At 40.0% G+C, this 25,710-nt stretch overlaps 1 protein-coding gene across 1 annotated transcript in view; it reads left to right on the top strand.

The window, feature by feature from the left end:
* Positions 1–25,710, top strand: part of FAT4 (FAT atypical cadherin 4) — a 128,556-nt gene that overhangs the window by 63,136 nt on the left and 39,710 nt on the right. The window contains exons 2-6 of the mRNA XM_027690029.1: positions 2,194–2,325; positions 5,629–5,890; positions 7,616–7,966; positions 12,190–13,112; positions 13,832–14,006. Coding sequence (XP_027545830.1) covers positions 2,194–2,325; positions 5,629–5,890; positions 7,616–7,966; positions 12,190–13,112; positions 13,832–14,006 — 1,843 coding nt within the window. The remainder of the gene's footprint in view (positions 1–2,193; positions 2,326–5,628; positions 5,891–7,615; positions 7,967–12,189; positions 13,113–13,831; positions 14,007–25,710) is intronic.

Here is a 25,710-nt window from a genome sequence, read left to right as displayed (position 1 = left end):
TTGTGTCTCATTAGTTAGTTGTCAGTCATTGCTTGTGATGCTCTGGTCAGTGCTCCTTTAAAGTTAGTGATAAAACCTTCTGGGTTAATCTGTCTCAGGCCATGAGTTGTTTTTTGTACCATTTGTGAATGGTCAAAGGGATTAAATATGGGATAAATAAATAATGACCTTCTATAAAAGACCACTGTTTTGTCTCCACTTCCAGCACATATAGCTATAATATTAATATTATACTAATATTATATTAATGTAGCAATTCCTCTGTTTTTAAAGATAGTTCTTTGTAATGCCGTGGGAAAGTTCTGACAAGCTGGCAGTAACAATAGCCAATCATGGGCATAAATACTGAATACAGACTGAAAAAAATATTAAAAATTAAAAGAAAAAAACCTCACTTACTTGAGGTGACAGGATGGCTTAGATCCCCAGGTGGAAAGTGTCTGCTTGTGTGGTGTATATACTGACCACCAACCAGTGTAACCAAAATGTGTTCTCAATAGTCTAAAGCTCTCTACCCTCTGAAGAAATTCTGTTGGTGCAAAAATGCTTATCAGGGAAATAGCTGAGCTCCTTGCAGCCTTCTCTGCCTTCGAAACTTCCTCTGAGGCAAAAGAGACTGATGTACTGGGATCAAATACACCCTCAGAATATTTACGTGTCTACAGCAATTTAGATTTTCAGTATCTTTGATGATGGACAGTAGTACAACACAACAAACCTGTCCTGTCACAAAGTCTAGCTCTGGTGTGAGACTTTCTAAAATGTTTGCCTTTGGGAGGACCAAAGATGGAGCATCCTTTGGAATGTGGCCTCAGGAAGCCCACAGAGAACCAATGCCTTGGTGTGCAGCCACTGAGTGCCTGGGGAGAGATGCTGCAAGTGAGCCCAGGTGACTCAGTTGTTCTGCAGGGATGGCCAAGACTCTGTCACTGAAGTGCTTGTCTTTGGGATTGTCCTGGTGATCAAGTCAGAATGTCTTGGCAACTGGTGGTCTGTATGAAAACAGGAAAAAAAAAGAAAACGTTAAGACAGGGGACTAGAAATAGTAGAATCATAGACTTCAAATCACCAAAAATGTCTGCGTTGATTGTATCCAGAGCAGCCCAACACATCTATTTTCAACTAAGTGCAGGGAGAACCCTTGTGCATAACAGCATGGCAGATATTGTAGTGGAAATAATATTCTGTCTGTCAGTCTAGGTATCTTTAAGTTATCCATCCCTTTGCCTCCCTTCCCGTGCAACAGCCCTCTCTCTACCTTTCTCTGTTCCTTGGTAAGAGTTCCTTCATCTACCCCTTTTCTCCTTGAGGGTCTTCAGAGTTTGGTGACTGTTCAGGATTTTGGGTCCAAAACAAGCCTTTTTTTTTTATGGTAAATGTAAAACAGCTGTGTCCTGTTTTTCTGTTTTAGAATACTACGTTCCATACCCAGCAACGCAGGAAAACGTAGCTCTGCATCTTTTTAAATTCGCATCAACGGGGCAGCAATCTTGCTTATGAAAAACTAGGAATAATGATCACACAACAGCCTTTCAGGAACTATCATTATTATTTGGAAAAGCACACAAATATGGCATGTGAAAAGAACATTAGTTGAGCTGTGGATAGGCAAGGAGAGTAGATGCTTGTGGGTGCTTCTAAAGTAACGTTTATGTTTGCGATTAGGGGAGAGCTTTGAGAGAGAGAAAAAAACAGATTATTTTTTATAAAATATATTAAGTGCAAGGGTGTTTTTTCCTCTCTCCGAACAGAGAGTTGCCAATATATAAACATTTCAGAGAGAATTTTACACCACCTCATCTTTGTGTCAGGCAGCATTTAATGGTTGAGCGATCTCCTGCCCCGGCACTTGGCAGCTGCTCTCCAGGGTCCGACTTTGAGGATTACAATGACAGTCTATCAGTGGATCTTTTCCAATGTAAACTAGACTAGGACCATTTAAAATCAGTTGCTATCAACAAGTCAAATTAACTTTATTTATGTTAGAGGCTTTCCTATGAGTATTTTATAACAATGTGGAATTTTAATATCTAGAGGGGCTTTTCCTGTTGTTGGTGTGATTTGGGAATGTGCTAATTCACGTGATTAAGAACAATTTACCTGATTTCTTTCTGAATTGCATGATTTGTAACATTCAGGTCCAATCAGCACTTAGGGCTCACGCAGCTTTTTTCCGATTCCTGCTTTTTACAGGTTGAAATAACACTTCAGGATATCAATGACAACCCACCAGTATTCCCCACAGATATGCTCGATCTGACCGTAGAAGAGAATATAGGAGATGGATCTAAAATATTGCAGCTGACAGCCATGGACGCTGATGAGGTAGGGGCATGGTTTCATATTTGAATGTTGGTACTAAAAGTGCTGGAAATATGTTTTTACCTGTTCCCTTCGTCTCTTTGTGAGAGCTTGGCCTCAGGAATCATTGCAGTCATTCACTAAACTCTGTTCAGTATCATGGAGTCACACGGAGGCAAAACCATACGAGCAAAGGAGACAACTACTCTGTTACTTGAAGGCTGCTAACTGGTTTGTATGTAATGAGTTAACATTTTCCTAACATCTCTTAATGCCAAAACGTGCCCCACATTTTGGGTTTAGATGGTGTTGTTACCAGTCTCATCACACACAGTACCCAGTGATGTGGTGAAGGTGCTCGACTGCCCAGTGTGTGATTAAGAGTTACTGACTGAGAACTAAATTAACTTTGAAGCCAAAATGTTGTATTTGAGCCCAGTTTCAAGGTGTGCAATAAAATTAATGTGAGACAAACCTTGGAGAACAAGAAAACTTTTGGTAATGCCTGCTTTCCTTTTGACTAGATCTAAATAATATCTATATTATTCTTTCCTAAAGAAGGTTTTATTTTACCAAAAAGAGAGAAAAAGAAATAATGCTAAAATATGTGCTCCGTACGTGAACCTGTTTGCAAAATAGTTTTGCCCAGTTAGATTCATTACTATGAGGACACTGCAAAACTAAGGTGCTATTAAGAAACTACAGTGCTATTGATGCAATCATTTATTTTAGAAAGTAAGTTATGAAAATGTTAATGATATTGTTTTCATTTGTTTGAGCTGATTCTTTCCACAAGGAAAAGGCCTAAAAAGTCAATGTGAACATGCAAAGAAGTTTGTGTTGTCATTAAAGTATGGGGTTACACTTGACAACAATGAGCAGTTCTTGCATTCAAATAATAGGGTAATTCAACCTCCTCAAGAGAATTTTATTCCTACCCTTTTTTGTGTTAGCTTGGTTAGTCTTCCTGTGATTGTTAATTGGTGTACTTAATCTTACTACTGCAGAGGGAACCACTGGAACACCCATAGGAATGGTACAAATGTGATCATGAATTTTTTGTTCTTCCCTTTATTTTCTGGGAGTAGCCTGATATACAGACAAAACCCAGGATTTTGGAAAGATGTACATCTGTAACAAAAATTCTAGCTGTTTGTATTTATTTTAGGAAGAAACAAATATTGAACTACCACTCTCTGTTATGGTATGGCAAGTATATCTAAGATTTTAGCAATGCTCCAGCCTCTTTTTGACAATTCCTAGATTGTGTCTCATGTGTTATCCATCCTGAAGCACTCCGTCCAGTGGGAAGCGATTTGTTACCTCAGAGAGAAACTAGTCAATCTTTTCTATAAAAAGGGAGGATTTCAGTTTCCCTACCAGAACATTTGTAGCTCAAACTCATTATGAAGAGCTGAAGTTTTCTTAGCTGTGTGCAGTTTAGGGTCAAGATACTTACCTTTTTTCCCCCCTTCTGTAAAGCTGAGGGCACAGTGAATGCTCCTTGTTTTTCATATCATCTTCCTGCGACATTACCCTTTCAGACATTCACATGACATTCACTTTCAGAATCAAAGATTTCGCTTCCAAAGGATGTCAGAACCCTCACATGGCTGAGAGGTGTACAAGAATGTCTCTTAGTAATATTTTATAACGATAGTATGAAGGCAGCAAATTTCAGATCCTTGTCTGCTATAAGGGCATCATAGAGATCTGAGAAAAGATATAAATACATTCTTTAGGTGCTAAGTGGTACCAAAAGCTTTAGCAATTCCAAAAGCTTCTAACACTTTTTAAAGTCACTTGTTGCTAGGAAATTTCTCTACAGCTTTTTAGTAGGTTTTACATATCTGTGTTTTGTTTTGCTTCTCACCTAGGTTGTGTATAAACCAGTATTGCAGGTGGCTGTGGTTATAGCTGCACTCTCTTAGAAGGACTGTGGCTGGTCAAACAAGGGGTGAAGAATGTGGTCACCTCTGACCTGAAATCTGAAATTCTGATCAGATGTTTTTGCTAAGCCACACAATTGGAGGAAAGCGTGTGACATCCCCTAGGTACACCTGAGCACACAGCTGAAGCACTGCATGCAGCTCATCAGGGCTGGGCACCTGCACAACCCTGTTTTCTTTCTAAATTTCATTTTATCAGTTAGCTCAGTCCAACTCTCTGAAACAACACCCCAAAGAGAAAGTTTGGCAGTCTGGTAAGGTCGGGTAACTAACACTTGTCTCTCCTCTCACAAATACGAGCAGGTGTTTATCTCTGTTAATTTGTTTTTTTAGGCAAGAGTGTTTGGAGCAGTTACAGAATTTCTTTCTCCCTGATCTTTTTGATCTGTTGTTCACCTCAGAAGTGCCACTTTTGTGCCAGCAGCAGGTTTCAGATGTGACACCTTAGCTTTGGCCTGGCACCAGATGAGGGCACGATAAATATCTGCTCACCCACCAAAACATATTGTCAGGCATCAGCAGCACACAGGGTATAGGTACATGTATCCCATGTTACATGTCACCGGCTTTAGAGCCCTTAAGCCTGTCTTGGAAAAAAAAAGAACATGACATTTTTCTACATAACATTATTTTTCCTTAATTTTCCTTTCAACCAAAATGCTCAAAGTCCACATGAATCCCTTTTTTCCAAGGACGAGTGAGATTTTTTGACCCAAAAGCTTTTGACTTCCAGCACAGATCAGAAATGTGATTTTAATGACACATGATTTGTCACTTGGAGGCTTTTTATTTACAGGGGTAAATGTATTTCCTTGCAGAAACTGACCTTTGAGGGGCTGCTGCAAGCACAGCCCTCATGAGTGTTTCCTGACCGGGAGCTCTTGCCATGTGTTGACTGGGGGAACTGCTGCGTGGCTGCCCCAGGTCCTCCCTCTCCTGCCTTCTCCATCCCACCTCCAGAAAGCAAGAAATGTGGAGCTGATCCCACTACCAGGGATTTAATTTAACCTTCCAACAAAAAACAAGAATAAACATTGATCCTTGTTAAGATGTTACATTGCTCGGTGATGCTGGCTTGAAATTAAAACAGATATCAGATCTTTGTGGTACTGACTGGATGCAATCCTTTTATGAAAAGTGGAGCAAAAAATATCTGGGCAATCTCATCAGTTCACATCTCATAAATAAAAACTGTGAGCGTACACGTCTTTACTGTGGGACTGAAGCAGGGACTGGGCAGGAAGGCTGTTTATTAAAGGAAACTGTTCTGAAAAATATTCGCCAAGTGCAGTTACTGGAACGATTCTTGTCTTACTGAAAGTTATGATGTGGTTTTCCTGGCGAATAACTTGATTTGACCACTTCTGTTTTTCCTTAGGGAGCCAATGCCCTGGTGACGTACACTATTATCAGCGGTGCGGATGACAGCTTCCACATTGACCCCGAGTCAGGGGAGCTGATCGCCACCAAGCGCCTGGACCGGGAGCGCCGCTCCAAGTACTCCCTGCTGGTCCGTGCAGATGACGGCCTGCAGTCCTCAGACATGAGGATAAACATCACTGTTAGCGACGTCAATGACCACATCCCCAAATTCTCCAAGCCAGTGTATTCCTTTGACATCCCAGAAGATGCCACTCCAGGTAAATAGGAAATGGAAATATGATCACTGACCTCTTCCGTTGTTTTCTTCTTCTAAAGCTCGTTTCGTATGCAAGAGTGTTTTGATGCTTAAAAGTTGGGTTGTAAGCTAGAAAATATTTACATCAAATAAAGCTTTCAAAAACTGTGCTCTATTACATGTCTCCAGATGAGAAATGAATATTACTTGCAACAAAAGTACTCTATTAAATAATTTCCAAGATTTTATACAGACTGCTAATACAAAAGCAGTATCTGCCAGTATCAGTAACTGCAGCATCTCAGAAGCTTATTTTAAAACATGAATAAACAAAGGAGATGCAAATGACATGGTGATAGCTTTCCAGCTTTTATTAGGGCTTTCATAGGCATGAGAGTCTCAATTTGGGACAACCAAGATTACCCTTATGCCTCCAACTTTTCCACTCTGCCCCACAGTCCCTGTCCCAAAATTCGATGGTGGTTTGCCTTTCAGGATTACAGTGCAATCAGCTGTGCCTCAGGAATCTGATCTGGAAGTAACTGAGATGTCTATGTAGCACAGGGTGGTTTGGTTGTAGATCCTCAGCCATGCTCTTTTCTCTTGTTGCTCAGTCTTGAGGCTTGGTCTCTTTCAGCAGGAACAACCCTGGAATAGGCAATCCTAATTCCCTCCACATTAAGATGAGGCTTCTCTCGTTAATCATGTATGGGGTGTACATTAGTGCCTTATACCCAGCTTAGCAGTGGTGGATGGCGAAAGAAGAAATAGGCTGATTTTGTACTTGAAGTACTTCATCTTCTCCTGTTCCGTTCTCCAGCATTCCCAGAGTAGGCTCACCCAAAGGGGAAGGACTGTGAGCCGTTGGATAGCTCTGGAATAGAGAGAGGAACCCTTGGAGGTTCCTCTCTCTATCCCAGAGAGTAATCCCTGTTCCCCTTGCAGTTAAAGAAACATTAAAGCTTGAGGTTATGAAATGGGTGTCAATGATACCATCATATCCAGGTGGATTAAAGGGGGTTGTAGCACTATTCTTCATTCTGATGATACAAGAAGTTTTCATTATCATATTGCTCAAAAATAGCGTACTGTGCTGTAACGCACATAGTTCATCTGGTTCCACAGAAAAGAAATTAAATTATCTATTTTCCTGGAAATGAGCTGATCTTAATTATAATTAGTGTTTGAAATACTAAAACGTGACACTTGATTTCCAAACTTTAGTCAGTTGTGCAAGGGCAGCTATGCAGAAATGAAAATAATGGCACAGATTCACAAGGAGTTGAATTTCAGAAAACAGCAAAGAACGAAGCCCTATAAGGTTTCTAGTTTTCTAACCGCAGTTACCCTGCGAAGGCACTGCTTAAATGTGGAGCTGGGATATATGGTATGTACTGACATCTTGGTTTCTGCATTTAGAAAGAAATATCTAGAAGGTTTCAGAGGAATGAGAAGGTCCTTTGAGTCCTAGAAAGACAATACCTATCAGGAGAAAAGGTATTTTTGCCCCAGTTGATACCATTTAAAGATAAAAGCAAACATTCCTGGGCATTTCTTAGGGTTTTTTAGTAGCCCTTTAAAGCAAGAATATGATGTTCCTTTCAGCTTTGAAAAACCTTTTGTAAGTCAGTCATACAATAAATACTAAGGTTTGAGTTTCTACTGGAGGATACCTCTCATGCTTGATGATGAGCTGGCTCTTACCACCCCGGAGTGCCTGATGGTGCTGTCCTGTCGTGCCGTGCAGGTTCCTTAGTGGCCGCCATTCTAGCCACTGACGACGACTCCGGTGTCAATGGGGAGATCACGTACACCGTGAGTGAGGATGATGAAGAGGGCATCTTCTTCCTCAATCCTGTCACTGGGGTCTTCAACCTGACTCGGGCGCTGGACTACGAAACACAGCAGTACTACATCCTTACCGTCCGCGCGGAGGACGGGGGAGGCCAATCCACGGCCATCCGAGTGTACTTCAACATCCTGGACATCAACGACAACCCGCCGGTGTTCAGCACGGCCTCGTACAGCACGTCTGTGATGGAGAACCTGTCCCCAGGCTCCGCCATCCTCAACTTCAGTGTCACTGATGCGGATGATGGTAGGAGTTTCCTGATGTTCTGTATCTCTGATGATAAACACGTGTTTCACCTTAGCAATGTACTAGAAGACTTGTTTGAAAGCAGAGCTTAGGGCTACCCTTAGGTTTCTGTCATATGCTTAAATTCACAGTGTACTGTATAAAAAGAAATTATTTTTCTCATATTTTGTATTAAGTGTAAGTGGGCGGTTTCTTCCTTATCTTTTTTTATGGTAAATTAAAAATACAGTCAAATACTGCTTTTTAACTGCTACTGCAGAGCTGTATTTCACTTAGAGAATGTTACAGCTGTTGAACAGAATAATTTCTCCCCTGGTGTTTGTGTTGCACATTTAAATTAGACCTAAGATTTCCTGTAGACTTCTTTTCTGAAAGTTTATAATATATTCTAAATAATGTTGTGATAATATGAGGTGTTATCTGAAGTCATCTGGAATGTCCTGTAAATTTTAAGTTTATTGTGAAGAGAAATGTCATCTACAGGGTGTTGATACTGGAGGTTAAAAATCTATTAAAAGAGATTATGCGAAAATTTCTCATTAAAATAAGCTTTAATCATGGGATTATTTATGGCATCTAGAAGGTGTTAATGTGTTGGAGTGTAAAAGGTACTATCTTTATAGCTGGCTTAACCATTTTGCCAGTTTGTGCCCAAGCAAGAATGATGATAGAACGTGACCATAAACATCATTCCATAGAGTACTGCATTTTCTGAAGTGTCCACAGACATTAGTCAGTGTGACTTGATACAAAAGTGTTCATAACCCTCATGGTGACTTTACAGGTGAAGGTTATTTTTGTGACACGTTGAGCAACCTTGTCCCCTCTCAACTTGACAGGGCTCAACAAAGCCCATGGAAGTGTCTCACACTGAAATGTGCTTCAGGCACAAAGCACCTACATGCTTCGAGGAATTTGTGCACATGAAATGACTGAGCCAGACAAGATTATTTAGTAAAACTGGCTTTTTCAGGAAATGCTGAGTTGCTGAACTCAAACATTTTTGTGGGGAGATAGATTTTGTGCTGATAGATAGAACTTTCCATGGTAAAAATTGTGCAACTGGTTTTGAGATCAAACTGAGGAAGTGAGCGAGAAGAGATTCCATAAGCCAACAAGTCAAAAATTATAACTTGGTGATACCGGCTATTCTTGCATGGATCTCTCACCACTCTCATTAAAGCTTTTATTTTATGTAAACTAATCATAAGTTGGAGGAGGAACTTGTACTTGCATCATGCATACCAGAGAAGGGATTGTTCCTTCAGACTTGGAGATAAATGGATTTGTGTCTATCTCCTCCTTTATTTCTTATTCTCCCATTAGGAGTGCAAGGCTTGGTTTCAGATCTTTTTGGAAGTTAATTTCACTTCACCCTTATGGGTCTGTTTTTCTTTTCTCTTGCACCTCATACATTAGTTTCCATCTGCACGCCATGAACGGGAACTATATCATAGCACTGACATATCATTTTACATTCATCATACACTCAATTATCAGGGAGGCAAATGAGTATATGAGGAGCAATGCAATGAGAAGTCAGATGTCTTGCCTTATATATTTTTTGGCACACTTACTTTTCTAACCGGCTGGATTTGAAATTAATAGGGCAGAAATATCATTCCAAGAGTGTGCCAGTTTGAGTTCTCCCATAGGACTGTAACTTCAGCAAATGTTATGATCTATTGTTTCTGTTTCAAGCCCAAACTTGTTATCTTGTGCTGTCTTATATTAATCTAGAGTACAGAAATAGCTAGCATTATACTCTTCCCCCTGTGACTCACCGATAATGCACTCAATAGAACTATAATTTTGTTGATTATTTATGTTACATGATCCCATAGTTTGAAGGAGCTCTGAAAATACATTGTTTTATAATGAGATATGCCTGTTGTTTTAGGATAAACACTGATAAAAGACAGAAACATGGTGATAGTGAAATGGGTCCAATTTTCATTTTCTTGTTCAACACACCCCTTGGGAAACAGTAGCTGTTTATCTCTGCTTGGACTGTTTCATATACAGATTCAGAGTAAATATCAGCTACAGCTCTTGGATATTTACAGAGCAATAAAGAAATCAGTTATCTTAAACACATTCATTTTATGATTTAGATTTTATTTTTTTTCCACATAGAATTAGCAGGAAAAATCTCAGAGGAAAGGATATGCTTATCTGTTTGTTAGAAAGTATGGCAAGATATTCCTGTAGGCAAAACCCCGTGTCATTTCCCAGACAATCTCTACAGGTATTTATAGAATGGCAGGGGGGAAGTAGGATTTTTTTGTTTAGTCTCATTAGTAAATAAATAAAAATAGAAACAAAACCCTTTAAAAGAGCATTATCATGAAATTGGTGGCTCCATGTCTGTCCTTGCAGAGTTTTATCAGATTAACCCTCAGATTAAATAAACCCAAAGTTCAGCAAAGAGGATATCCCTACATTCTCCCTAAGAAAAAAACAGCTCCAAACCTTGAAAGGGGGGATGGACAAGGTGCACAGTGCCAGCTTGGCATGCTGTGTTTAAAAAAAGAATAGTTCATTAAGTGACAGTTCTGGCTCCACTGATATTTAGGTAACTTCTGCATCACAGTTCAATATATATAAGCATTACCAGCAAGGAAAGCTATGAGAATAAAGGACCAGGAATGAAAAGGTTCACAGAGGTGAGATAAAGAGCAAGAGTAAATTTTATAGGAATAAACACCATAGGAAACACTGGGAGGAAAAAAGTCAGTATTTTTAAAAGTCAGTTTCTTCTGTAGGATCAAAATCCTACCCATATCCAAAAATTGAAAAAATTGCCACAAAGTACTTTATTGAAATCAAGACTTTCATCCATTTTCAGTCATTTGAAAATACAACTGAACAAAAACCAGACTAGAATTAAACTTTCACCATCCTTCACTTGATCAAAGTAATGGAAAAACACTAATATCTGACATATAAATGTATTAATTTCTTTAATTGCATTCAAATATTTTGTCTTTCATGTTTGGTTCTATTCATATTATAATTAAGTTCCTACAAGAAAAGAAGAGAGAGGGAAAGATGCCAATTAGAGTAGCCACTGGGGAAAGACAAGTAAGACTAGATTTCCCAATCTGAACATAATAAACAGCAGAGATTAATAAATCTCATGCAGGAATAATTTTATTATCACAGCAATTCAGTCAGAGAGAAAAGAGCTTCTGAGTAAAAATAACAAAATGCACAGCAATCAGTTACTTAAGTGGGCAGCTTGGTTTCTGTGCATGAAAAAGCAAATCTAAGGGGTAAATTAGTAGGTAATGGTCTGGTAATCTCCTGATCCGAAATCACAGTCTTGAATACTCAAAGCAAGAAAAAGAAACTTCTGAGATTAATTAAAATAGGAGTAAGATAGATGAGAGAAAACTCAATTTCCAAAAAATTAGTAATTTAGAGTGAACTCTGGAATTGAAGCAGTAACACACATTTGTTTCCTGTATGGCATATTTAAGGATATTTCACAGCCTTGTCAAGACTCAGACTGTATTTCCCTTACTGGAATGATAAATCTCTCCCTTGACCATAATTGCCACTTATGTTTCGATCATGAGATGAGGGCTGTTCATCTGATATTTTGGAATACCATGCCATATATGGGAAGCATACCTTTCCCCAGTATTCACTCTTGGCTTGCTCCAGTTAGGCTTGGGAGTTTCTGGTTGTGGCTTTTTCTAATTGAGTGGAAGAATTCATGAAATAATTACATTAATTATAATGTTGCTTAGTTGAACTGGGGAAAACGGAGGAAAACAGATGTTCAATGAGCAGCTGAACTACTGAGTCTTGGTTTCCGAAGGAAAAGCCTTCAAACCCTTTATGCCTAACCATTGTAGATGGGGGGAAATTACTCATGGTGCCACCATGCAACTCCTGCTGAATGAAATGCAGAGATGAACCCTGATGGCCACTCCCTCTGTGGCCTCTCCAATTAACATCCTTCCCTCTCTCTCTCTTTTGAACTTTTGTCAGAAAATAATCATTTCAAAGGCTTCTGCTCCACTGTGACACTTGGCTGAAATTAGCAGATGGATTCAAAAATGTTGATGAGGAGGCTCAACAGTCAACGCCATCATACAGTGCTCATTCCCATAGGAAAATGAAGGAAAATTTCCTGTGGAAATGAGGCCAGAAACATGTCTAGGTCAGTGGGATGAAGTTATGCTATCTACCTTTTTTTCTCCTTACCCAACCAGGCTCCAACTCTCAGCTGTCCTTCAGCATTGCATCCGGGGACAGCGCGGGGCAGTTCGGCATCGACAACAGCGGGGTGCTGAGCATCAGGCAGCCTTTGGATCGGGAAAGCCAGTCTTTCTACAGCCTTGTCGTGCAAGTCCACGACATGGCCCCTCTCGCTGCCTCCAGGTACACAAGCACAGCCCAAGTTTCAATTATTCTGCTGGACGTGAACGACAGCCCTCCAACCTTTATCTCCCCTAAGCTGACCTACGTCCCGGAAAACACGCCGATAGATACAGTTGTGTTCAAAGCACAGGCGACCGATCCTGACAGTGGTCCCAACAGCTACATTGAATACAGTCTGCTCCGGCCTCTGGGAAACAAATTCACCATCGGCACTATCGATGGGGAAGTGAGGCTGACCGGGGAGCTCGACAGAGAAGCTGTGTCCAACTACACCCTGACTGTGGTAGCCACAGACAAGGGCCAGCCATCCCTTTCGTCGTCTGCAGATGTGGTGGTTATAGTCCTGGACATTAATGACAATAACCCGCTTTTTGCCCAAAAGCTTTATAAAGTAGAGGTGGGAGAAAATACTTTGACAGGGACAGATTTAATCCAGGTGTTTGCTACGGATGGAGACGAAGGGACAAATGGGCAGGTCCGTTATGCCATCATGAGTGGAGATGCCAATAATGAGTTTCGCATCGATTCTGTGACAGGGGTGATAACAGTTGCCAAGCCTTTGGATAGAGAGAAGAAGCCCTCCTATAAACTGACCGTTCAGTCGGCTGACCGTGGGAGCAGCCCGAGGACTGACACTACAACAGTCAATATTATTCTGAAGGATGTCAATGATTTTATCCCCACCTTTGAACTTTCTCCCTACTCTGTGAATGTTGCTGAGAATTTAGAGACGCTCCCGAAAGTTATTCTTCAGGTGAGTACGTTCAGCAATAAATAGGTATCCCTGACAATTAGTAGCATGCCTAGATGGTATTAACGAACAGTGTCATTCCTCCAAAATTAAACAGGAGCAAGACAATTGAAAAGTTACCCCTTGGCTGTAATCAAACTTGCAGTCCTTGGCTTCCTTTTCTTTTTGTTTGTATGCATGGAGGTTTTTTACCAAAATTTTATATTATGCTTTGGAGTTCTGTTTGTGTTCTCCCTACCTACACTCCCACCTTCACTGAGACTTTAAGAGTTTGCTCTATCTCTCATCTCATTCCCAGCTTTTATGCAACAAATCTCTCAATCTGATCATTGCCTACATGGGATGAGGCTCTATGCCAAACACTGAGAGAGCACTAAATGGATTCAGACAGCAGGACGTGCAGTGCTTTCTTTCATATGGAGCTCAGCCTATACCATGTTATCTGTGGTTTTCACTGAGCCCCAACACAGTTTTACTGTGAAAAGGTTTTACTTGAGAAAAATAAATAATCAACTATTTAGTATTTTCAAACTATTCTTTTAAGTCCATCACCACAGTGTTAAGTAATTTTTTACAATTACAGCTAATTTATACAATGAAGCATTTGGATTCTGATAGTTTGGATTATTATCAAAGAGAATATTTCCTCTACCCCAATAAAATTTTACAGATGCTGTGCTCATCAGTCCTTGATATTTCTTCTGTTTGCATTGCTTTTGTAGGTTGTAGCAAGGGATGATGATCAGGGCCTGAACAGCAAGCTGACTTATGTGCTGGTGGCTGGCAATGAGGAAGGAGCCTTTACTCTCTCGGGCAGTGGAGAGCTGCGCTTGGTCCGGAGCCTGGACCGGGAGGCAAAGGAGCAGTACATGCTACTGATCACAGCGGCTGATGCAGGTAAGGCAAACAAAAAGTCTCCTCTGCTGAGATCTTGTTGAAAAAATTGCACTCTGTGGAGACAAGAGATGTTTTCATGATGGTCTGAAACTTAAGTGGATAGAGATTCATAGCTGAGTTGAATGGAGATCTCTGTGGGGAGACCTGGGCTCACCTGGTGTCAAAGGGAATTTGGTTTCTGGAAATCAGGTTTTTATTCTTATTTCCAGTTGTCTGCTATTAATAGTACTCAGCACAGATTTATATAGGCTGATTTTTGCCCTGCAGCAGTAAGTGGTCCTGCCTAAGAGCCTCATGGATGGCAACAAAAAACCCAATAGAAACAGCAATATAATGTTGGCATCAGAACTGAGCAGAGAGATCATATGAATAGTCAGAAAACAACTATTGACTACCCAGTTAATCTTACTGAAATCTTACCCCTGAAAAGTAATGAGAACTTACATTTCAACATTTTCATTTTCTACTTTGCTTAGCATCCTGTCTTATGTTTTCTCCACAATGCAAAATGTACTCCAAGTTCCCTCATTTTAAAACAGGATGTAAAGTCTTGTTACAAAGATTAATTACTTTCACTTGAGGTGTCCAATCACAAAATTTTGGGTTCAGATTTTGCTTTGAATATTAGTAACAAAGACATCCTGCATCATATTCTGGACTGATCTCCAGTCTCCCATGGTTTGATGGATTTAATTTAGTGCAGAACTTGTTCTTACTTTCTAATAGTAAAAATAGAACCAAACCCGACTTGTTGACAAGTGAATACAGTTTTGGTTTCTGCCATACTGTGTGCAGTATCTTGTGTCAGTGACAGTATCTATGGTTTATATTTTCCTATTGCAGCAGTGCTCAGGTATTCCACAGTCTCAGCTGAAGCTGAGAAACACAATTTTAGGACTTGACATATCATTTGTCTTGTACTTTAGCTAGAGATACTGTATGCTTTATGGTTTTTGTACTGGCTTTCCATTACTCTAAAGCCGCAGAATGCTCACTTGTGACTTGGACTTGCTTGGGCTTGAACATCCTTATGTTCCTTCAGAAGCTGCATCTGGATTTGTAAGGGATAGAAGATCCTTGATGTCTGTTTGTTCTCTCAGTCCAAGCTGGCAGAAGTCAGTGAGGACTGTACAGAACGTATTCACTCTACATACAGTAGAGTGATACAGGCTGAACTGATAAAGGCTGTCGTGCAACCAACAATTATTGTCCTTCTTGGAAGAGGGAGGGGAGCAGAAGTCTGCTCAAGCCCACACCGCATGTAAGCCACGAGCCTGACAAGAGCATAGTCTTGTCCTAGACTGTGGTTCCTAAAAAAATATGAAATCCAGGAGATTTAACCAACAGTTAAATTCAGCAGTCCCAAATGAAAATATTTAGTTGTGTTGGGAGATCTCTGGGGAGATGTTAATACATGAAGTGTGCATGGGACCCTTGCCATAAAGTGGCTGACAAGAACAGCAGCATGTTTAATGAGTTCCTGTGTTTAAACATGTAGATATTACACTGATTAAACACTATATGGAGCTTCTTTTTTAGATTTGCTATGTTCTTATAAAGCTAACTCACGAGGTATTATGCCCTGCTATCAGTGTTAAAAAGCACTAGTGTGTTCAGAAGCAGCTGTTCAGTAGTAACTTTAGGCTAAAATTCTAATGTGCTTAAGTTTACAATCTGACTAATCCACAGATGGTGTGATTTGGGATAGTTTTCAACCAGCCCAGCAAATAATGTTAGTTATCATCTTCTGATTACACTGAAGACTTCCTCTAAATTCATGCCATCACAGAATACATTGAAAACTATGTTAGTTGTGATTTATTTCCTGTGATCACAGGAAAGTAGAAGTCTTCAGTAGAAGTCAATGTCAGAAGTTACCTTGATTTCATGGAAGCAGGATATGAGCCATAGACACAGTAGATATCCAGGTGGTACCACACTGACTGTTGCTACTCAGTGCCTGTTTCATTAACGGAGGTATTTCTTGCCCTATTAGCAAAAAGATGTCAATGACACAATCTTGAAATGGATAAGAACAATGTTTTGAGTATTTATGTTCTTGAGTAGCTCTTAAATGTTTATGAAAGAAACTCTCATAGGCATGTCAAGCTCTTTGCCTGATGTGACTATTTCTTTAGTGTCTTAATTTGTGTTGGTTTGATAATTCTTAGAAAGAAGGATTTTGCTTAGACACAATTCATCCAGAAACACAAATGCAAGACAGGTAGTGTTCTTCTGTAGGGAGACTGTGCTTGCCAAATTGTTGAAGAAAGCAGACTTGTCTGAAATTCTCCACATCCATATTATCTTTGAAAATGAGTCAAGGAAAAGGTTATTATCCTTTGCATTTTGAGGTTGGCTTTTATTTGCTGTAATAAACAGTCTTTCAAGTTGTCTTTAGCAGCCCAAGCAACAGTCTTGCCATATATGGTGCATCATACTTGAGGTTTGGGGTTTTTTTACAGATAAAAATCATGGTACGCATCCAGATGCAGTTAACTGTGGAAAAGTCTGGGTAGCACATCAAGAGCAAAATTCTGTCTGTCCAACCCACTTCCCATCTTTCTTAGGCTCTGAATCATAATTTTTATAGGCTACGCTGGCTGGTTTAAACTATTCAAACATGATATCCTGCTCCTATAGAGGTCTATGCCAACTCTTCTTGTTCTTTCCAGGAAGCAGACACAATGCATAGTTAGAAGCACCTTTAGACACAAGAACTTATGGATTCCCAACTTAGTTTTGGTGGTCTTCCTGATCTCCTTATCCATATTCAAGGATTTCTTACATTTCTTGTGTTTATTTTCACTTCATCAAGTTGTGACTGTAGATTGTTTCAGTGCTACCTTAGACTGTGTTGGGGAAGTTGACGGAAGAAGGATGATCTTTAATTTTTGATTATTTTTATCTCAAGGTGTCAGTCCAATACACCTTATAGGTTTTATAGCATGTATTGGCAGTAGGTGCACTGAGTCCAACAGCCAGTGAAGGATTAGGACATGGTGAAGCGTGGAGCCAGAAGGGCTGCATGGGATGCAGTGCCTGCACCAGCTCAGAGATCTCTGTGCTTTCTGACTATGCACAGATGTGCTCTTTCAGAGCCCAGATCTCCATCCTGGGCATGTGAGAAGAATTGTTGAGTTATTAAGAGCTGAGCTGCTCATAAACACACTGGGCAGGTCAGGTGGGGAACCACTGGTGGGACCACGTGCTCCAGCAATGGAAATTCGGGCAGTTGCTGAAGAATTGCTTTCCCAAGCAAGAGCTCCCCTCAGGCCCAGAGAAGTCAGTCATGATATATGCATTGTCCTGGCTCTGGCCCAACTATTCCTTGGCCTTTCCTGCTAATCCTCCGCCTGGTCCTCAGGGTAGATCCTGGGTCGGCAGAGGGTCTTCCCTCTGCTCTGGGGGAGGGAAAAGACTGACAAAACATTTTCAGGCGCTTGGCTCAGTGATTTGTGGCCGTGCAGCCTGCTTCGTGCCCAGTTTCCACAGGACAGTCTGCACGAAGGTTTCTGATTTCAACCTGAGCTTATCATCACTCTTCCCTCACTTCTGCACTTCCACCCTGCTCTCACTACTGCTGGGTCTTGGACACTAGACCCCTACTCCAAGCAGCGGGGATTTATGAGGGCGCGCAAAGCGTCCATCACTAGGAGCATTCAGCATCTTCCAGAACTGTACACCTGTGACTTTGGTCGACAAATAAAACATAATTCAACCCCAAAGTTCAGCCATCCCATTTCAGAGCCCCTCTTGCAGCACAAGCTGTAAGACCAGAGTGCATGAATTATAAATATAGCGACAGGCAAAATGATGGACTGTGGAATAACAGGGTAGTGTTTGGATTGCAGATGCTCCCCCAGAATGTCTGCTAATATAAGCGCCAAGTAACCTACACACAACTGTCTGAATGTGTCTTCATGGGTCTGTTTCGACCACATAAATCTGGTCTGCTTTGCTCTACCTTTCTTCATGGCAAAATGGTTGGGAAAAGAGACTTTCTATGGTTTTTTTTTCACCTCATCTGGAGGGGACGCAGCACTGGGTAAACATTCAACTCTGGCAGCATGACAAGAACTGGTGCAGCTGCTTTTATCATCCGTGTCTTTAACTCTTTGAGCAATTTTCTGGACAAATGTTAGCATTCCAACAGTCCTCCTCCTTTTATTTATTGATTGCAGTGATGTGGATAGCACATCTGGAAACCTGCTCGCTGCCCAGGACTACTGTTTAAATAAACTGCAGCCACCATCTCTTGATTTGGTTGGTCAGAATGGCATGTTGCCACAATATAACCAAAATCAAAATGTGATGTTTCTAATTAGGAACTGGGTTCCTGTGGGGTTTTTTTATTTTATTTTCTTAAATAATCTATTTACTGATTTAGATAAATAGTCCTGAAAGAAATGAATCAGTGGACTGATTATTATATTTAGTTAGCTGTTCTTTGTATACATCCCTGACTTGGATGAAAAACAACCATATGTTTTTTCTTTAGGAAATGTTGGTCTCCAACTTATGCATTCTTTCCTTCAAGAATGTAGGAGGGCAACCAAATAGGGAGGTTATATCCTTTTCAGGAATTCTCTTCTGAGCTAGGCTTTTGGTTCCCTTCAATCCTAAAATCAAATGAAACCTGACAATGTAGCTATATTGTTTTTTAACACGTTTGGAGATGTTTCCCTGTTTTGGGGTGACAACTAAAGGACAGCTGTATTTTTTAGTAATGCTAAGAAAATCTTGAGACTCAACACTATGTGAGATTTATGTGACTGGGCTTGATGACATCTGTACTCATCCTGTTTTCTTAGCAGACACTATATGTCTGCTTAACATGGAGTCTACGGTGTAAAAAAAATGTTACCTGAAAAGAATGATTATTATTTTTAAAACTAATCTAGCTCTTGTTAAATTTTGGTACTGTCAAAACAAACAAGCAACTCACAAATTTCAGTTAGAAGTATCCTGTCCTCCATGCTCTCCGTGCAATGTCTAAATATACCCATCACTTCAGGCTTCAGTGAGCTAAATGAAGCTGATGTGTGCTTACCTTGCTGCTTAGCAGTTTACAGAATGATTGCTCTCTTCTATGGTCTTGTTTTATGGCACAGCTGTTTCAAAATGAATTTTGGGTTCTGTCCCAGCTCCATTTGTTTCCTTGTCCTTATGGAAGCTCTTCCTCATGTCAGTGCTGGCTATTTGAGACTAGTTTTACTGGTTTGCTATTTTACTAGTTTTATTATTTTTGCTCTTTTAATGCTGGTACTAAAACTATTGTTTTAGTAGTTCTTCATGACTTTTTAATTCATTTCTAAATCGCGCAGCGGGAGAGCTGAAATGGCGACACTCATCAATGAGTTCATAGTGTTCATGTTGTCTTGCCATCATCTAAAATCAGGAGAGAGGAGAATTGAGAGTGGCATTTTGTGGTTGTGGGAATCTAATAGCAGGGTCTTACCCTACCAAAGAGCCTAGAAACTGTTAGCACTGTTAAATTTTTCTCTAGAGGGCAAAAGCTCCAAAAACTGTGTTTAAGGCAAAGTCAGTCTGATGTCCCCTGAAGAGTAATTGTCAGGGAAGAGAGTATATCTATGTCTATATGATGTTACACATTTACTCCCCAAAGGAGATGAGGACTTTGACCCACCCCTTCAGAGAACTGCCCCATGAGATGCACAATACAGCCCCAGAATACCATTTCAGGGATTTAGTCTTCTGTTTGGTCTTAAACTTTCATTATTAGATCACTATTTTCAAAATAGTCCAGTGGGAGTCTCTGGGCTAAATCCAAGTGAAAGGTTGACAAAGGGCTCAGGCTGGCCAACTCAAGTTGAAATAACTGTGAAAACAGTGAAAGATTTTCACTCAGGTTAAAATAATGGATAGAACTTCAGCTTTTAAACCAACTCAAACTAGTTTGGGGGGTAAAAAAAAACCAGGTATATGTCTTTGGAAAAAGAGGTTCAGGTACATTTATTCAAACTGGGAGACAAACTAGAATATAATGCTTAATATGTAGGATTTGGTAAACAATCGAAATTTTCAGAGAAGAAAGGATTTTCTGTTTGTAAATTTTCAGGTGTTACACTTCCTCTCTCATTTCTTCATTCATCCCTCTTGCTCTGATTAGTTTGGAACTTTTAAATGAAAATTAATTTTAAATTATTGTCCTTTTGCCTACATCTTTTTTCTATGAAATTCCCTTTTGAAGGTGCTAATGATTTTGACTGAATGTAATCTGTTTTGCAGAAGAATACCTGGAGTAGTTGTTATGCTGTGCAGTTTATCAGCCTTTGAGAAATACTGAGATTTTCCTAGTCTTGGTGATCTTAAACCATTTTTTAAATTAAGTGTTACACCTTATAAATTGTAAGTCTGCTAGCTCAATCTTCAAATACAAAGCTACAATTTCAGGAAGCCTTAATTGCAAGGATAAAACAAGTAAAACATGCACATATGGTCTGAACAGTTATCCTGCTGGTTAATCTTCTCTATTTATACAGGGTGTTTTTAAAGCGTAATTCAAAATTGTGCATTACAGGAATTTCGCTGTGGGATATTCAGGAGTCACAAGCCGTCAAAAATTGCCTTAGTCAGCATTCCCTGCAGGAGACAGCTTTTCTGGGTTTTTTTTGTTTACAGCAATAACTTATAACAAGGAGGAGTAATTTGGTGGTTTTAAGAAAATATTTTTTTAAATGGCTCTGCCTTTCTTTTAAGTTGCAGTTCCGCTTTCTTGAAATCTCACTTGACTCACAAGAGGCCTTGGTGGAGCACGTGGCTATGCCCACCCTCCCACACCCTCCCATGTGGGCACAGGTCATAAAATGGTTTGGGCTGGAAGGGACCTTAAAGCTCATCAAGCAGGGACAGCAGGTTACTCCAAGCCCCATCCAAACTGGCCTTGCACACTTCCAGGGATGAGGAATCTACAGCTTTTCTGGGCAACCTGTACCAGTGTCTCACCACCCTCATAGGAAAGAATTTCTTCTTTGCATTGTTATAACCAGTCATTTGCTAGGTTTTGGTATGAACATTATATTCAGCGTTTTCTGTAAATGTTCTTTTTTTGAAATGTATTTGGTAGAAGGCAACTTCTTGCTCTGGAAATAAATGCATTTCTGACTAAGAAACCTGCAGTACCTACATGTGTCATTTCTGAGCACCATCTCTGATGACCTGTACCTTCAATGTTAAGAGATGACAAGTGTGTGTCAAGGGGTTTATGGCACCTGGGATTAATGCTTGTGCCTTTTGTGGAAGGAGAAGGAAACCTGACGGCCACGAGGCTCTCACTGCCATCTGCTTATGTCAGCATCCCTGTATCCAGCTTATGCCATGGGCAGCAGAGCAGGACTCTTCTAGCCTTTCCTTTGTACATTTTAAAATTTACTAGACAAAAGCAGCACTGGGAAAAAAATTATGAACAGGAGGAATATATTACCTACCACCTTTCAGATGTGTAAGTGATATTTATGATAACATGTATGCGCCGAAAGAGATTGTTTTGTGGAACAGCCTGAAGTTGTGATAAATATATACACTATACTTTTGCTTTATTGCATGTGTTTTGTTCTCAATCTGTGTCTCATTCCAGTAGGTCCAGCTCTGTAACAGTGCTACAGCGTTTTTTTTCCCCTCTCTGGGTAAACAGCTGCAGGTAACTCCTCCTGATCAGAGGAAGAGAACGAGGATAGGAAAATGTGTGTATACACCAGAGAGCTTGAAACTGCCTCTGTGTGCCTGCAACTCCCATCCTTTTAGCAGCATATTAAATGTATTCCAATGTAATGTTGTCCCTCTTGTGAAGCTCCAGAGCTTAATGAATTCATAGGATGAAGCCAGCAAGGAATTTTGGTATCCAAATTTAAAACCCATGTGGATAAAACCAGATGAGAGATCCCATCTTGCATCACTATTTGGGACAAGGTTTTCTTTTACATTCTCCAAACAGGTGTGAGCATCTGTGTTTGTGCACATGCATCAGAGTGGACATGTCATTGCTTGAGCAAGGTTGGACTCTGGTCTAGTGATCAGTTTTATTTTTTCTTTACTTTTTATGTCTTATGTTCTCAAATTTAGTTCTGCTTTTTTCCGGCTTAGTTAGACTGCCAGATAAGGGATGATACTGACTTTTTTAATATCTGGTGCAGTACGGAAAATCCTTTTTTTTTTCTTGGTATATAGTCCTTGCAAAAGTGCAGATCTATCCCAATTGTCTATCTGTTCCCTTGGGGTTTGAAGTAGAAGTTCTGGTAAATCAGCTTTGGCAACAACTGCTACTTTGTACCTAAATATGAGAAAAATTCTGATTTGACACACTCAGAAATTTCGAAAATCTGAGTTCCTGCATGGTCTCGTTCACCAGTCACCCACTGAACTGAGAGAGTAGGGCTTTCTTCTAAGCTTGTTATTATCTTTGTTTATTAGCTACTTATTTCAGCTTTTGTCTCAAAATAATCTAGATTCACCAGTTTTTTTAAGACTTAGCATGGAAGCCTGTGGTGAAAAATTGAGTAAGAAGAAAACAAAGCACAGTCAACATACCCAGCCAGGATGAATATTTGTGGTGCAATCTTGTAAAAAGAACTACTACTTTTTCTCATTTCACATGTGCAGTTACTTTTGTATTCTTAGAAAATAAAGTCAGCCATGTTCCAAATCAAGCTTCATGTGCACTAAAAATTCAAAGTGTAATGGAAGCTAGTTGCATTTTCACTTAATCTGGCTCCATATTTATTTTAAAACTCACCAGTTGTGTGAGGCACAGCACACTCTGCCTGCATTTAAATGCCTTTAGAAAGATTGGCCACTTTATTGTGAGAAAGGCCTTGTTTACTTGAGTGAAAAAGTTAATGCTCTGTAATAACACATACAGCTCCTAGTCCTGGGACTCATTCACTGAGTGTTTGACTGGAGAAGTGAAATCCGCTTTGTTGCAAAGCAACACGTTTCAGTGAGGCAAAAATTCCATTTCTGTTAAATCGTTTCCAATTTTCGGGATAATGATGTGTTTAATTTACCGCAAAACATAGTAAACTGCCTGCAGTATGAGTCTTGATTAGTCATTTAGATTCATTTTATTTAATTTTAATCCTTTTCTTTTTCATTTTAGCAAAGTGTATCTGTGGTTTTTTTGCTAAAGTTTGTTGTTAGTTTTCTAGCATATAATTTTGATATTTTAATGCTGGCGAAAACCACTGAGTTCCTGTTTTCTGAATGATCATTTTACTATCTCCTGTGCTAACCATGGTGCAGACAGGACCCAGAAGCCATTAAAGCTTCAAACAATATGTGGATGGTGTGCTGAACACGTTCTCCTATTTCTAATTTCTGCTGTGAGCCACACAGTACCACACAGCCGAGATAATTTCCAATAGCATCATCTTTTCCTGAGCTTTCTTGAAAAACCTAAATGCCTTCGCAAGTTTCCTTCCATGGTTTTCTCTTACTACTTCAGTCTATGTACTCTGATCATTCCCCACTCATCCTGGTGTCCCGCTGCAGTGTGGACAGCTGAACATGTACTGGAGCAGACGGTGCCATGTGTTTGGGATTACAGGCAGCCAAAACATCTTACCTTCCCCATTCCCTGGGACAAAGTGGATGAAGATAGCATGTTGGGCTCTCTTCTTCCAAGGGTGCATGTGTAGACCAAGGTGAAAGTGAAAGCAGTCTTTGCATCCCTTGTGGAAGACTTTGTAGCTTAGAAGCATTAGCACCAGTTAGGGGAATGAGTGACTTATGATGAGTTCATCCAGAAAGGTGTATTGCCCTCTCTTTGCTGGTTATCCAGATGCTGAAAAGTACAAATTGTCAGTTTAAATGGTATTTCTCCCTCCCTCTCTCTCTCACCTTCCTACATTTTGTTTCCTTTCTTCTACTTCTGTTGCTGCACATGGCCATTATTTTTCATCCCCCTTCTCCTGGACAGGGAGAGAAAAACATTGAAAGGGCTTGTTATAACTTCTAAACTGACAAATTACAAATATCATAATATTTTCTGTGGTGATAAGCCACAAACAAGCATTGGTGAATGGGGTAAGAAACCTGCTCATAGTTCCTTGCCAGTCCCATCTTGAGACTGAACAAGAGAGATCCTGCCCCGTACTCCTGCCTGCCTGACCCATCTTCCCCATGCTGTTTCTTCATGTCACTCCCTCAAATGTCCTGTGCAGAGACAGGGACCACAGCCCAGCACTGGCCAAGCCTAAGGTGGCCTCTCATAACCTCCCCCTGTAACTCGCCCTCCACTATGGGCCTCTGAGGAGCAGGCTCCCAAGGTCTGCTCCTTCTCTTCATCCCCAGACACATGTTTACTTGCAGATGTAAGCAAAAAAGCTGAAATTTCTGGAAGAACATCCGTGGGAAGCAATTTTCCTCCTGAACTTGGTGTTACTATTTTGACACTATCCCAGGTTAATCTTTATGTCGACAATGACATTTGGACATTTGTGGGACCGTCTGCTTAATATATATGTACAGCTGTCACCTAGAAAATAAACTGTTCAGTTCCTAGAAACAGACCACACCACACAGAGATGGGATATTCAGAATAATAAAAATGGACTAATGTCATAGTCTTTTAAATTTTAGAGGTTTGATATGCACTGAACAGGAACAGTCAATCTGATCTCTCCCATTTCATTCATGTAGTTAACTTTATGGTCTCTAGTTATTCATCATTTGATGGTTCTTTCACTCCTACATCCTTCTAAGAATCCTTTTTTTCCAACATGTGTATCCTGACCCTCTGTGAGACATGGTATTTTGGGATTTGGAAAAAGAAAAAAACACTAATAGCATAACACTAGAGAAATGCTCTAATTGAGGAGTGTCTGACAAAGAAATAGTTGCTGCTTCTTCTGAAAAATAGTTCAGACTATCACGAAAAATGATAGAAATTTTAATGCAAGTTCACTAAGGGAAAAGTGTATGTTTCTTTGTGGCTTTAGCTCTCAGGGCTGTTTGTAAGAGTACTCAAAAGCTTGTGTGGCTGTGTACAGCAATTTTAGATAGGTTGTAACATGCCTGGTTTAGTAGGAACAGTTTGGGGTCATCTTGAGTGTTTGGCTAATATTGCAGAATTTACGCAAAATTTACCACACTTATTTATGCAAAATATTAAATGCAGTTTGAAGAAAATAAGGGCTGATGTTGTAGCATAATAAGATAACTGACCTGGGGAAGATTTGCTATCGAAGCATAACTAAGAAATCTGGGAACTCAGCCTGACCATGGAAACTAGTTCTCTCACCACAAATATGACATGTACATTTTATGAAACCTGCTTATTACCAAGGGCCACATTCTGTGGTCCTTATGCAAGCACAACTTTCACTGGAAGTTCACTGAGGATGGTAGAATTTGGCGCTGAGCTATTTCTTTTCCATTTGAAATTACTTCATTTGTAATTTCCTCTTCTTATATTTCTCAGTAACTGCAGAAATGTGAGCTAGTCTTTTAATTTCAAGTGAATAAAAACTTTGAGGACTCTCCGTAAAATTGCAACTTTATTTTTTGGTGTAATAGAATAAAGGGGTAAATTTGTGGACGTGATATTTTACTTAAGGGAAAAAAAGCATATTTGGATAACTACACAGACAGGAAACCAGTGTAAATACGTGAGTTTTTCCATCTAAGTAAGATGAGAAAGGTTTGGGGGTTTGAACTGGAGAGCAGTGTCTTGGGATGTTACAAA

This window comes from Neopelma chrysocephalum, unplaced genomic scaffold (genome assembly GCF_003984885.1).
Source record: "Neopelma chrysocephalum unplaced genomic scaffold, ASM398488v2 Primary Assembly neopelma1_79, whole genome shotgun sequence".
NCBI classification, from domain to species: domain Eukaryota; kingdom Metazoa; phylum Chordata; class Aves; order Passeriformes; family Pipridae; genus Neopelma; species Neopelma chrysocephalum.
Note: the sequence above shows the minus strand (reverse complement) of the source record. Positions and strands in the feature narration are given on the sequence as shown.